Genomic DNA, 15,370 nt, shown 5'->3' with positions numbered 1-15,370 from the left:
ACTCCTTTTTTCATTTTTAATTATGAGTTTTTGTTTTGTTTTTTTTGTTTTGTTTTTTTTTATTAAGAGCCACTTTTATTTCTTGTTGTACTTTTATTCTCTTTTTAATTAATTTTTTATGTATAAACAATATTTGTACTAACATTAATAAACTAAACTAACATTGGGTCATGCCTGTCAGAATAGTTTACATAACCTCTGTATTAGTCACACTCCTAAACAATCCATAAACAACATAAACTCAATATTCAGCTGATTTTAAACGGATCAACATATATGGTTGTATCGTGTAATCTGAGTTATGATATTGCTGCAATGACCTTATCTCTGCCATGGTAACTTGTATTATCGGGGTTAATATTAAGAAGGGATTGAGCTTCAGGGGCTGTGCCCAGGGCTCAGCTAAAACTGATGCAAACTCTGTGAAACACTTTGTTTTCTCTGACAAGAATTTAAGTAAGGTATAGCAGAGTGCAGAGTAATTTTCACCTTGATTTGTGCAATCAAACATTGAGATGCTGCACACTATACCAGAATCCCTTAGTCTGGCCTAAGACATTGGGAAATGTCTTTTTATCGCACTCATCTACAGTCATCTATTAACACAGTGCTGAATTCAATGCAGTGGGGGCTGAACATTTTGCTAATAGGTGTACTCTTTTGCTATACTTGCTGAGCACCACATATAATGTATTGTGAGGTATATGGACAACAGAAAAATAAACTGCTCGTTTCCTATTAAAACACTACTGACCATCTGAAATCATGACTCATTTTGTGGGGGAATAAAACCAAAGCCCTTCAGCAATCAAAGTGACCTGTTCTAAAGGACATGACCCCCAAAAAGGGACCATCCTTCAACTTGACATTGCACTTCATTGGGCCACCAGCATCACACACAACATGTTTGACTTTCTTTAGATTGGAATAGTCATAGTTATGATAGTTGAGTCCCCCCTATCTTACATGTTGTTGTCACCTTAGGAATCAAATAGACTCTACCCTATACTTATCACTAACAGTGCCGATAGAATACTTCTATTATGTCACTATAGAACACAATAAATATTTTGAACTTGATACAGCCCTTACTGGGGTGGCTGGTGATGTACTGGCCAGTTTGGAATTGCTGGGAAGGAACAGAAAGTTAACTATAGATAAAGAATTAATGCCGAAATTTGATGACAGGTCCAAGAAACCAAGAGGATATAAAAAAAAAGTAAGGGAAGCGGACTGATCTGTAAACCTAACAGTTAGTAGACTACACAATGCCACAGGCCAGAAATGGAGGTCATTATGAGAGGGCGTTCAAAAAAGAGAAAAAAAAGGCTGCCTCTGCTAATATCTGTCCCCAGCTGCCAGATGGTGATATGTGTATGCTTTCTGAGGCACCTTTGACAACACAAGACTCAGCACTGAAGCAAGTGGAAGGCAGAGGGAGCTGTTTTAGAGGCAGAAATAAAAACTAATCTCAAATTCAATACTAGCTGACAGCAAATGAATTCCTCCAGCTTACCTCAGCATGAATAAACAGGCACATGAAGCTGTGGGGGAAGTATTGGCTATTTGCAAGACCCCAAATCCATTCATTTTAGCTAAGGGGTTTTATGCAAGAAAAAAAAAAAAAAAAAAAAAAACAACAAAAAAACAATCTTGCTCTTTAAAGCATCTTTCCCCTCTGTCCAGACTGATAAGGTACACCTTTACAGGATCTCATTCAGGAGTGGCAAACAGTGACACCAGAGCAGATGGAGGGCCTTGGTCGTTCCAGGAACATATAGGCTTTATCATATCTCATCTTAGTGCTTGAAATATTTGTGTGGCTTGCTTTAAAAAGTGCATCATAATAATTAAACATGTCAAAGAAAAACAGTGACAGAAAGTCGCCATATTTTTTGTAAATATTACATAAGATCTGCAATAACCTCTTGTGTGCACGGTATTCAATACTATGGTCACTAGGGAAACAGATCCAGTTCCATAAATGGGAATAGCTAATTAAATGAATTCATTTTATTCTTGTTACTTTTAGCTGCCTGCAGTGTCAAATCTGTTTAACAAGTGAAGAGTAATTGCAGGAAAGGCCAGATTAGCAGATGGATTCTTCTACTGTTGTATCATACTTTTATAATAAGTGCATAGTATAGTTTGGCATACTGTTACTGATCATAACCTCACTCTCTCACACACACATGCACTCATGCACACAAACATAACATGCATCAAACCCCAAAATTTATAAATTGTTTAATTTTCCTGGCAAGTATGCTAATTTACTGTTTAATTTAAAGTATTGGACCATATTTACATAAAACAATACACAGCACTAATGAATTATTACAGATCTTTAATCAGCACTAGTGTAAATGCAAATACGTTTAAATCAGAGCATTCTTCTGTCCTTGTTGAAAGAAAAAAGTAACCAGCTATGGGAGCGATATTCACAGAGAAATGGTCCATGTTTTAACATTTCCATAACTTCAGAGTTTAAATAAAATCCTTCTAAAGGAATCCTAAAGGGCTTTGCCATGTTCTGATGAATCAGTGATTTAAGTCAATATTAGAAATTCTGCTCATCTCTGGGACTCGTACACGAGGATACAGAGCGCGGTAAAAGCACGCCTTTTAGTCTGTGATGATAATACCAATGCACTTGGTTGGGAATAAGTAGAGGCATAAATAAAATTTGTTTTAAAAGGCAGTTTTTTATCCTTGATCAAAGTGACCATCTTTGGCTAGGCATTTAAGGACAAGGATTTATTTATTTATTTTAAGAGTAATACTTACAGATCCCGATTCACATTGGTTATCCACAATGTGAGTTTTTGGCTGCTATAAAATGTAAATGAGGTGATGAAATTATTTAATTTTGAGTTTTTCTTTTTGTTAGTTTTGGACAACTAATTTATACTGACGTAAATTTTTATAGTATTTCTTTTCTCTGTGTCTGTGTCTGTGTCTGTGAGTGTGTGTGTGTGTGTGTGTGTGTGTGTGTGTGTGTGTGTGTGTGTGTGTGTGTGTGTGTGTGTGTTTCCAGCTATTTTTTTTGGTCATACATTACATTACTAGTGTAATATTTGTGAATGGGTTGGATCCCAGGAAGAATAGCAGCAGCTATGAGCTGTAGCTAATAGGGATACCCAATACTACTACTATTGCTACTACTACTACTACTATAATAATAATAATAATAATAATAATAACTTTTAGACAAAGCCATTTTACCAGTTTGATAAAAGTTAGCTTAAACAGCATCCATCCCTTCCTTTTTTCTTCTCTTGCTCTACTCACTCATTCACACATTTACTACACGCCTCTGCCTCAGGCTGTTCAGGCCCTCAGAGAGAAAGAGGAGAGTAGGTGGTTAACTTCACATGAACTCTCTTTGGGAATGACTTCCCCTCAATACTAGCACTCTCCCACACAGCCAATGGCTACTGTTTGGAAAAGAAAAAAAAATGCAGCACCTCAGAGTCCAGATAAATAACCTACAAGGAAATAATCATCTAACACACTCATACTGTACATTCTCTACTCAGCATTGCAGGTCTGCATATTTAAAGCTTACCATGTTTTTTTCTAGGACATAGAGGCTGTAGACCTCTACTGTTATATTGCACTATCCTTATCTTGTAAGCAGAGCACATATAATGTATTGTGAATATTAATGCTCAGTTACTCTGTGTTTCAGCTGTGAGTATCAGCCTCAGGAGGTGAGGCAAGTGCTGTGCAACACAATGTTTTTTCAGAAAAGATTTGCCCTCTGCTCCATTGTCAAGCACTAAATGACTTTAAATAGATAACTATGAAGTAGTTTTGGCTGCTCGTGATGACATTAGTGAATTTTGTGGCTGAACAGACAGATTTAAATAACCCATAGCTGCAGCTTTCCTTAAATAAAACGCTCATGTAAGGTTGATTTTGAAGAATGTCAAAGACATCTGCACATCTGTGTATTTAACTAAACGCTAGGACAAAATATGTGATCCAGAATTACGGTGTAGATTGTGATTCAATAGTGAGTCACAGTTCCCTGAGGAAAGCCTCATTAGGCATCCACTGATGTGTGCGGATTTAGTGATAAGTGGTGCTAATTGGCATGTATGCAAATTTAGGTGCCGACACACTGTTGTACTTTAAAAAAGAGAAAGTATTTGCACAAATGGATACATACAGTGACAGTCGCAGGCCCACACACTCGCTAATTATTTTCCATCCTAGCTGTGAGGAGGGGCTGCTGATTTTGAGAAAGGCAACATGAAAGATTACTCACTTCTGAAGATACTGTGCTTGTGGAACAAAGCACTTATTCATCTTATTCTCAGCTTCAGAATGTGACATTCTGAACAGAACTTGAATTTGACCCTGAACAGTTTCTAAGGGAGGAAAATTAGGTCTCTCATTAAAAGCAAGATCAATGGCAACATTTCTGTACCGCTACCAGCAGAATCTCAATTAGGAAACAATCAAGACGCTCTTTAAAATGAATGAGTGCATGTTAAACTGCCAGACAGTTGGAAACCTACCTCATTCCTTTCCAATCGCATACTTGCCTCGAAAACAGAGGTACTTACTTTGCACAACTTAAAGAAATAGAAATTTCTGCCTTGAGCCAGTAATTTAAAGAGAACACTGTGAACCATTACTAACCGTTGTGAAATTGGGTGCTGTTATACATAAAACTTTTTATTTTTCATTTGATTTTTAAGTGCACCAGTGCACCCAAAGGCCAAGATGTCATTACAAAAGGAATTCATAAGCTTCACGCAATAATTTAAAAAGCAAATGTTTTGGAGGCTTACCTGACAGATGCTCTACCAATGACAGCAACATTATGAGTTTCCATAGCAACTCCATCTTAGCGGTCTTTGGTCAGTACAGGCTCAGTCACAGGTGTGTAGAATTTTGGATTTGTCTTTTCCAGCAGTTTCACCGTTTTTCTATAAACAAAAAGGAGGAAGGAAGCATAAAAAATTCAGAACTGGAGCATTCAGCTTCACTAAAACAGTAGACATTTAACCTTCCTCTTGTGTTAGGGTCAGCACCTCTACTGCGCTGAGGCTTTTAGACTTTGTCAGGAACCTCTATTTAATTAAAAAAAAAAAAAAAAATATCTGAATTTTAAAACACGCTTGTTGAAATTATAACCTTTGTGTTGTTAGGGTTTGTTTTGACCCAGGTGTAAAAATAATGTAGATTATAAAACTAAAATCGTAAGTGTACTGTCATCCAGTACATTGATAGCCAGCTCCTCTCCCTGTCATTTGCCACCTAGAGGATTCTGTTTTTGCATTGTTTTCTAATATACCTGCACAAAAGCAAAACAAAGAAAGATGGACATGTACAGCTTTCAGTGAAGAACTGGTGACTTGCAGAGTGCACATCTCTAATTTGCAGCATGCAAAAATGAGAAGAACATTTTCAGTGAGCTGAGGTTGGATAATATTTTTGTTGAAAAATGAGCAACAAAGCAATATGGATGAGTGGCTTTCTGAAGAAGACAATGTGGAGTATCATCCAGAAGACACAAGAGATAAAAAATAAATTTTTTTGTATTTTAAAGCTGATTTAAGACACGGGTCAAAACCGACCCATTAACATAAGAAATGGTAACAGAAAACTAACATAAGAGGAATGTTAAGGTGCAAGCCAGTGACATAAAATGAATGTCATTATTATTCTGACGACCCAAAAAACGTTGGTAACTGATTTAATCTTTATGCAACAGGTCTTGATGAAATTTACTATCAACTCTTCAATGCACTTTGCATCCTGTGAACACTTCCACCGCTACACAGTTAGCTTTAGTGCACTTAATATTGCATAATAGGGATCATGCCTGTAACATAATGGGGTTGCTTGCTGATGCTCAAACCTGCTGAGACAAAAGAAAACACAGGCTGGTTGTCAGACATGTCCCTAACATGTAATAAAGGACTGTCCTGGATCCTAGATTTCATCTGAGCTGGAGGGATTGTGTATTTCTGACATAAAGAGCTGACTGTATACATTTCAAGCCCATTTTCTGTCCCCCGGGAGACTCACAATTGATTTTCTCAAGCACTAAACTGTAATTCATCTCTGCTATGAACCAAACTTGGTCCCCAAAAATGTTTTAAAATAAACAAATGTGCTTTCTTTTTCAATTTGTTTAATTATTTGGCTAAATAATAAAATGCTAACAGCCTTTTTATGGAGTCTTTCTGATAATGCAGCAGGTAAGTATTTGCTTATGGGAGGCTGGCTAAAGAGTGAAACACGATAAAAGAGAGAAATTAGCCATTGTCTTTACTCAAGCTGACCCCCCCCCCCCCCCCCCCCCCCCCCCCCCCCCCCCGGTACATTTAAGTGACTAATAGTCCAGTTTTCTCTACACACCAGCAGCATGAAGAAATAAATGAGAAGAAGAAATTAATAGGAATACACTGTATAGTTTGTCAAGTTAAAATCCCCAAAACACAGACAAGTCAAAGATTACATTTTCATACTTTTGCAGTTGTAGACATGCATCCTATTTGTGCATCACTGTAGGGCATGATCAAGCATAAGGAAGCTTATATGGATACATCAGCCACATCCCCGATACGCTTGTCTACATTACTCTTCCTCCTGCATGTACCACAATATTAAAGTCAACACTTTTTCCCTTTAAATCTCATTATTGAGATTAGGTTGAGTGGCACCTTAGTATTCCAACTTATTTTGCAAAACTAGGATGCAAATGTCATGAGTAACTGTTGGCTTTTAACAAGAAAACATAAAATCCTTCAAATCATGTCTTGTGCTTCTGGATATTTTTAGATCGCGCTGCCTTTGAGGGGAATAATTGCTCTGAGAATAAATTACTCCACAGAAAATTAATAGCCTTAAAAATAAGGCTAAGCATTATTTTCTGACTGCAAACATGGAAAGTTAAGTCAATGCTTGTATGGTGTCTAACATTATTACACATAGTAATTAAAAATACTGATCGTGTTTCGACTGTTAAAGTGTGTGACATCTTAGGCTGCAGATTGACCTGTTTGTGCAGTGTTTTTTTCACACTGGTGAAAGAAAAAAAAACAAAAAAACTCCTAAAGTGATTGTTTAGTCAGCCTTGCAAATGTTTTACCGCCCGGTTATCTAATATTAATATAGCCAGCCTTGACAGCAACGCAAGTGATCTCTGCTAGGATGTGTGAAATTCAAAGACCCCTCATTCATAAAAGCTGGTATATGTTGGCCTCTAACAGCAATCCCTTGATCTCTATTATTCTGCTAGCCCTGAGACAAAACACATCAGACAACAGAGTTGGTGGGGAAGGATAAAGGAAAATCCTTTTGATCCACACAAGCTCAGCACTAAGATGATGGCTAGGGGAGTCAGGGAGTGTCCACGTCAGTATAAGACTTCCTACTCAATACAAATTAATTACCCTTGTGGCCTTAAGTGGTAGTGACAAGACCAATGACTTCTTTCATCACAAATTGATTCTCTCATTTGTTTGCTGTATGAGATGAAAGTTAATGATAGGAAAAAGCTTTCAAACTTCGCCTTTCAAGTTCCAACCTCTTTCATGTTTCTGAAAGAGCCAATGGTTTTTAAAAATGGAATATGATCAAGGTTGAAATGGCAGTCCTGGCTGCAGCACTTCCTGCCCCAATCTACACAAACTCAGCTGCATTTAAATGTAACAGCAAAAAAAAAAAAAAGAAGATTTTACAAATCCAGATAGTATAAATGTTGAATGAAACAGAGAATGAATGCAATAAATGACGTACTGTACTGTACACATATGTTTTCACTCCTTCTGGGTAATGATTTCACTGCTGCCGACCCTGTGATGGAAAAGCATTATGATGAATAACTCATTTTCATTAATTAAACAGATATTTCAGCTTAAAAAATGACAGAACAAGTCAGTTTCCGAAAGACATGTTTTACCTGCTAATTTGAATACTTTGACATACACTAGCTTTGCTGGGAGATGTGAATATTTAGATTGCAAAACAGCTGAGAAGATAGGAGATATATACATCCTTTGAATAGTTTTCTTTGCAGAATTTGTTTTTTTATTATTGTCAGCAGTTTGAACTGATGATTCTGATTTTCTATGAATGATGAACAAAGAGTTTCTAATAACCTACAAACCCATTCCATGCTTTTGTGCATAGATTAAACTGAGGGTATTTCTGAACTATATGGCAGACAGAAATAGTTACTGTTTTTTTTTTGTTTTTTTTTAAGTAGCTCCATTGAAGATTGGACACTTCAGAATAACAGAAACACTGTTTGAAAAGCAGTGCTGCTGCTAATTTTTAGAAATATAATGTAATGTTATAGTAAAAGTTAAATCCTATTTACCTCTGTAACATTAGTAAAACAATCAATTTCGAATTAAATCTGTGTCAACTAACTATATAAGTCTTTATCTGCCCATCCAGAAACCTTTCCACAAACAATTTCTCTCAGGAGAAACGGTGAAGAAACACGGAGAAGCCAAAGTGTTTGGACACACAATTTAAATGTGAGAACTTGGGGCAGAAGAAAAACTGCACTGGATCAATCATCTGGCAGTGGATCATGGTTTCAAGACGTTAAACTGCTAACTGACCCTCGTGCTGATGAGCAGTCATTGGTGCTAACTTTAAGATGGTTCCACACCCACACTCTGTCTGCAGTTTAGCACAAACCCTTTAATCGTTGCTAAGCTGCGGACACCTTCTCTCGCTCCCTCTCCTGTTGTTCTTGTGACACGACAACCAGTCTGAGAGTGTATAATGATAAACCAGTGTGGGGAGTGAAGTGCAACACAAATCCGATGTCAACATATCTGAAATTTGGTTATATCATCCAGGATTTTGCCAGGTTAGGGCAAAACCCCCATACGATTTTGAAGAGGACATGTCCAGGTAAAAGAGGACATCCAGTCATCCTAATAAAAGGTGCTGAATGTGCTTGTGTCCTTCAAATTATGAGTTTTTTTCTCACATAAATATAAAAAATGTTTTGTAAATAGGAACATCAGCTTAGCTCTTTTTCTGATGAGAAAACATTTTGTCCTGTAAAAATAATGTGACACATCAAAAGGTGTAAATAAAAAATAATAATAATAATAATTTCCAGATGTTTACCATATGTGGAAATTGCACATGTAATCTCTCCAAATTTGGAGACGTTAGTTTTTGTTGGTGGTATCGTATTCTTAGATGTTAAATTAAGCCAGAGGAAAGAAGAAGAAATTCTGTCTTTCTTTTCTTTAACAGAAATTGGTTTCGGAAAAGCAAATTACAACAGTTCTACATGTCTTCTTCTTCTGGTTCTGTGGAACCAGGAAGCAGTGACATGTTCCAGGTCAGACTAAAGTTGACCCCTGTGTATCAACCTGTTCTCATTGCAGGGCTGTATATACTACCAATTGTTTTACTTGCATCTCTGACTTGCTCCACCATGGGGCTGTCCTTTTTGTAAAATATAAAATATAAATATTAGCTTTGTTTCTTTATTCCGTCAACTTCCTCAGTCTTCCGTGACACTGGCTGTGTTTATTTATGTATTTATTTATTTTCTAACACTTCTTCACTATTGCTGACTTGGCATTTTGACTTCGTCTGTTCCCCAAACTGGTCAGCTCATGACACTTAGTTGTTCTGCACATCTGATTGGCCAACCAAAACATTTTCATAGTTACAGCAGAAGTTGGCTATCACGTCAAACTGAAAAGTGTTTTCAAAGGAAATTTAAATGTAAATTAATATAAGTTGTACCAGCTTTGTTATAAGTAAACTTAGCACTGTCACTATGACACACATATGTGTGATGCCTGTGCAGCTGCTAGTCTGGCATGCCTCAACTCAGCCACTTCTGACCAATCAGTCTTTCTTGAGGGGGGGTGTTAAAGGTCAGGAGCTAAAATCATGTTTTTCTGACAAAAACTGACACCAGACTGTGGAGCTATGTACACTACAGCAACTTATTCAAGAAAACCCAAAGACCAGTATGACCTGAGAAAAGCTTATGGGCTGTTTTAAGTGACAACTTTACTACTGTGTAAGTTTCTTTTAAAGATTAATGAGTATCACTTTTAAAAATCAATTAAATTATGTATCAAGTAAACAAAATGTAAAGTTTCCAGCTGTTTTCTGAGTTACAACGAATGGAATATATTCAATATTTTAGTGTTTGTTACATAAAATAAGCACTAGCAAAGCTTTGCTTTAGGACTTCAGGCTGATGTGCATTTGTCATGATTTTCTGACATTTCTTTCTTTGATTATTGTAGAGTGTTCTGTATATGTCAGAAATATATATCACTCTAGGGCCTGAACTAACTAGTGTTTTCACTTTTTTAAAGCATTTATTTAAAAGCAGAATCTACCACACATTACAAATCAGTGAGAAATTCAAAATACAATTTCATAAAACTGAGAGTAGTGTTTTACGAAACATTTACACATAAGATTAAAAACAGGACCTAAAATTCACATTTGAGAAGTCACAGTCATTCGTTGTTTTGCAATTTAGCTTTAAAATCAGGACCTGTTTATATTTTCTGTTCATCAGCTAATCTAATAATAGATTAAATGATCTAAGCAAATCATTGGCTTGTATGACAAGCTCAAGTGTATATGGATGTAAAAGTGAATATTTCATTTCATTTGACTTTTAAGGACATGCAGCTGCTTTTAAAGAAAGTACAGTCTGCTGGAGACAAAGCACTCCTCTAAATTTCACTGTTGTCAGAGTGATACCTTTTGTCATTTTTTCCCTCTGACAGCACCAGCTGAAGTTGATAAACCACAGATTGTAGTTCAGTCAGGCACATAAGCTGACAGTGATGGCAGCTGATTCGACCCTCTCCACTACACCCCATCTTTCAGCTGCCATCAATTTTTCAGGCCTCAAAAATGTATTAATAGAAGGGTTCTCCGGGTCCCTATCATTGAAGAGTTCAGATGAAGATAAAATTCACACCAAAACGCATGAGCATCCCACACACTTATACCCACCCCACAAGCTCTGAATCATGAATGAACCCAGACTTCCACACTCTGCAGGAACAAGACAAGACCAGGAAAAATAGCATACAATGCTGCATCTTTAATCACCTGAGCTGTGACTTCACTTGATCTGCAGACACCAGCTGGATCAGTGTTTTCCTGCACATGTGGCTCATCTCACAGCTCCGAGCGCCTTCGGTCATTTAAAATTTATTTTCTGTGGATGCTTGAGTTGAGACTAGCAGTAGGAAATGTGAAGTTTCTTCCTAATCCTCTACACTTTGATCCATTGCACACATGCATCAAAGATTTAGATGAGTGACGGCAATACTGAAATCCTAATTGTAACATATGGATTACACATTCATAGGCTCTTTGATGCTAAATGTTCAATATTTTGGTAATATGTGTTGACCATATCTAAGGAGGCATTCATGCCTCAGTTTTTTGAGTGACACATGTTTGTACAGTCTCTAAAGTGCTGTTTAGCCATTTTTTTTTTCTTTTACCTTCACATTATATCTTCTAATAAGTACAGTACCAGCCAAATGTTTGGACACGCTTTCCCATTAAATTCAATAAGTAACTGTGTCCAAACTTTTGACTGGTAGCTCACATGCTCTAAGTTCATGCAAATGTGAGAAGTAAATGTTTTACTCTAAATTTGTTTACGTTGGGCAGCATTCTTGTGATATTATGGCAGCTTGTAATCATACCTATATTGAATTTAAGCTAAGTGTAGTATATTAAGACATCACTCTAACCAACTACAAGTGACAACCAATTTAAATGAAAAGTCCCTGGATAATATTGGGTCTTATGGGGCTGAAGATTAGTTATCTGGGGCTACAGTCTGTAATGTAATGTATTTTGTAATTTTTTTATTTTTTTTACGTGTAATTGTTGTGCAATATCACTTTTGTGACAATTTAATGTTATGCTAAATGTGTGCATGCTATGATTAGCAAGTAAAAACAGGCATGTGATGGCATTTTTCCTCTGGGTAGTGCACATTTTCAGTGCCATTTGTCTTTTTTTAAATACTTAATTATGCAAGACAGTTTCTTGCCATGCAACACATAGTCCTATTATAAGTTTGGTATATGATTCAGCCTTTATTGAGAAACCTCTACATTCTCCCTTAAAACCAAGTTATGTTTTCATACATTTGAGTAAGATGGCGTGATTTCCTGTGCAATTTTCTACATAAAATCTAAAAAAACTTTAGACAAATGTTGACAGCTCTAACTCCCTCTCTTTCTCTTCAAGAATCTATGCACGTACAATGCATAAACTTCAAACTTTCTTGAGATGAAGCTTTAATTTGCCAAGGCATTTTTTTTCTCTTCCTCACAAATGGAACACCATGGGAGTCAGTTGGCGGTGCCAACATATTCCCTAGCCAAGAGTCTACCTCAAATAGTGGCACAAGACAAAGAGACTAATAGTGTTTTGATCTAAGTACACAAGCCGCAGGCATGACATAACACATGCCAGCTTCTTCATTTCTCCAAGTTGCACCAGGGGCGCTCCACCAAAGCACTCATCCCAATCTCCCCTGTGACAAGTGCAACTCAGTATGCTGAGAGGTTCTTCCTGCCTGCATTCACATTGTAAGCCTAATATGTAAATTTGGACACTTACTATGCAAGTTATTTACAACACTGTGTCAAAGTTTAGACAGGAAAACCTTACTAATCTATACTTTTTCAGATTTTTGCTTTTTTTTTTTTTTGTTAGGTGGTTAAACCTCAAACAATGAAAATACACTAAAATACAATACCAATCAAATCTTTGGATACAATTTCCATTAAATCTAATCTAATGGGAAAATGTGTCACAAGCGTAGTCCTTCACTGCACATGCTTGTAAGTGTCTAACATTTCTCAGTTCCGGTATACTAAGTTCACAAAATGTATTCCACATGCAGCAATTTTGTGTTGTTTTACTTATAATGCCTGATGTGCAAATCTGACACACACACACACAAGCATAACAGCATCCTGTATGTATCCATGCATCAAGGTAGTTTAACAAATCATAAATCACCTTCATTCTGATCCAATGAGAATTAATGCTGCCAGTTTGAATCTTAATTATTTAAGCAATAAATGAGCATGATGTCATCCTCATTTGGTTTTAGTATTGCTGCTGTTACACACATATATAACACATATCTGGAAAAAAAATCACAGATTTAAGATCCACAGGTGTTGCTTTCCTTGTGTTTCTACATGTAAAGAAGGATGAACAGCAATGGCACAAAACTAAAACAGAAACCACATGATACCCGCTAAGAAAGCAGAATTTCAGACCTTCTTCTCCCACCTGACAGAATGTACTTATTATTCCTGCATCAGCTATCCTCAGTCACAGATTTTGTCCTCATGCAGCCTGGGTTCCCTTATGTGGGCTATGAACTCCACATTCACCCTCCACCTCCCTCTGTGAGCCACTGACACCATCAGAAACATGTCCATCCATGATCACACTTCCCCACGGAGATGTGTAGTAACTGGACCATTCCAAGCATCTCAATACAAAAAGTATGTGATGCAAGTACTCCTGAGTTGTGTTAAGTTGAGGGAAGTCATATTTTTTTTTTTTTTCTTAATCCTGGTAACATGCAGATGCTTCTTTGTCAGCATAAAATAAAATACAGACATCTGCAAGCAGATTAGCAACATGACACAAATTGTAAAGCATTTCGAGTGGAAGGAGTGATTAGTCACAGAAGAGCCACTCTCAATTGACTTAACTGCAAAATTATAAGCTTCCTCTCAAACATATGGACACTTGATTCCACGAGAATAACTACTTCCAGCAGAGTCAAAAGGACTTTGGGCCACCAATCAAGCAGGGTGAAATAAAGAAAGGGAGAGATGATGAGACTGGATTGAATCCAATCCCCTGTTGATCACAGGCGACAATGAGTTTTGCCAGAGGTTTTAAATGAGAAAGACTTGGTAGGTGGATTTGTGCCCTCTCACGAAAAAGCTGCATGCTCTAAAGGATGGTCATAGCAATTAGAGGGAGCAGAAAATATTATTATCGGTAATGAGAAATTGCGGTTAAATTCAGCTGGGAGCTTAAAAAAGAAAGGAGAAGAAAAAAAACACGAGATTTCAAAGCCTTAGCAGACTATTTAATTGACGCATGGCTTTGTAGGAATGGAAAAAGAAAATACTCTGACATGCAAGAGACAATGCACAGGAAACATGCATGTGCTGCATTATGCTGTACCTTCTGAGAGCGAATTAAAAAAGCAAATCATGACTGCTTTTGTGTCGGTAATTGATTTGAGACTGTTTTTAGTGTAGCGTAATTAAATGCGATGCTATATAAGTGGAAGTTGTACCTACAACAGGCAGTAATTGAAGCAGGAATGTTCGGACAACTGAAAAAAATAGGTTAATTGTTTACCTGATTACATCTCCTGCGACGTTTGTTATTGATCCCTTTAGTGTGTCCATGTTACGTTTGTCATCTCCTCACTCCTTCAGCTCAACAGCTCCCATCAGCGTTGAGTCCAGAGCGACAGTTAAGTTCGTCTCCTCAAAAGTGCGGAAGAAGAAGCTGTCGTGCAAATGGCCCCAAACTCGCCACTTGCTTTTTCACCCTTGGTATTGGGCACGCTCCCAATCCTCAGTTAGTTTATCTAGAGTCCGAATAATAGCGTCCAGTCTCTTCGCCTGCTCCTTCTCACGTCTCCGACATAGACACGTAGTTACACAGAAGTCCTGTCCACACCAATCCCGGAGCTGTGGTGTCTGAGCAGGACTGTTGCGCTACTGGCGGTTTACATTTTCCTCTATGAATGGTATTCATTCATTTTAGAAGCAGAAAGCGTTCGTGGTCTGACTGAGATCAGTCTTCAACCCGAGAGCGCAGCTCATGAGGATCAGACTGTGATAAGTGGCTGCGTGCGCGCGGCAGCAGCGGCGCACACGGGACAAAGATCATACCACATTTTGCTCTGCTCCAAATGACACTGGTGATGTTACCACAATGATAGCTCACTGTTCTAGTTTAGACATCATTCTGTTCTCAAGATGCTGCACTGACGTTTTGTTGTTGTTGTTGTTTTTTTTTTTTTTTTTTTTTTTTTTTTTTGCATTTGGGTATTTGGATTTAGGCTATAAAAACAGCACTCTTTACTTTTAAGCATACCAGAAGTTAGTTGGCTTATTAGTTAACGGCTTACCATTTTTCTGAATTATTTAGCCTTACAATATCCACGAGGAAACCAGTAACTAAAAACCCCTTTCCATAATTTCTCATTTAAACGAATCATTGATTAGGTCCGTCTTTAGTTTAATTTTAGGTAAGCTAGTTTAGTTACTCCCCCTTTTCCTTATCCCTATCTTATGATTAATGCATTAATACAATG

At 37.2% G+C, this 15,370-nt stretch overlaps 1 protein-coding gene across 3 annotated transcripts in view; it reads right to left on the bottom strand.

Annotated features, from left to right (window-relative positions):
* cntn3a.1 (contactin 3a, tandem duplicate 1) overlaps positions 1-14,870 on the bottom strand; it is an 85,002-nt gene extending 70,132 nt beyond the window's left edge. For 2 of the 3 annotated variants that reach the window (XM_042004884.1, XM_042004886.1), the window contains exons 1-2: positions 14,404-14,870; positions 4,803-4,940 (exon numbers count right to left, since the gene is read on the bottom strand). In XM_042004884.1, the coding sequence (XP_041860818.1) occupies positions 4,803-4,857 (55 nt within the window). In that variant the 5' untranslated portion in view covers positions 4,858-4,940; positions 14,404-14,870. Of the gene's footprint in view, positions 1-4,802; positions 4,941-7,766; positions 7,813-14,403 lie in introns of those variants that run through there. The other variant, XM_042004885.1, reaches the window with a different exon arrangement.
* Positions 14,871-15,370: the final 500 nt, after the last annotated feature.

This window comes from Melanotaenia boesemani, chromosome 13, assembly GCF_017639745.1.
Source record: "Melanotaenia boesemani isolate fMelBoe1 chromosome 13, fMelBoe1.pri, whole genome shotgun sequence".
NCBI lineage: Eukaryota > Metazoa > Chordata > Actinopteri > Atheriniformes > Melanotaeniidae > Melanotaenia > Melanotaenia boesemani.
The sequence above is the reverse complement of the archived record's forward strand: the minus strand, read 5'-3'. Positions and strand labels throughout refer to the sequence as shown.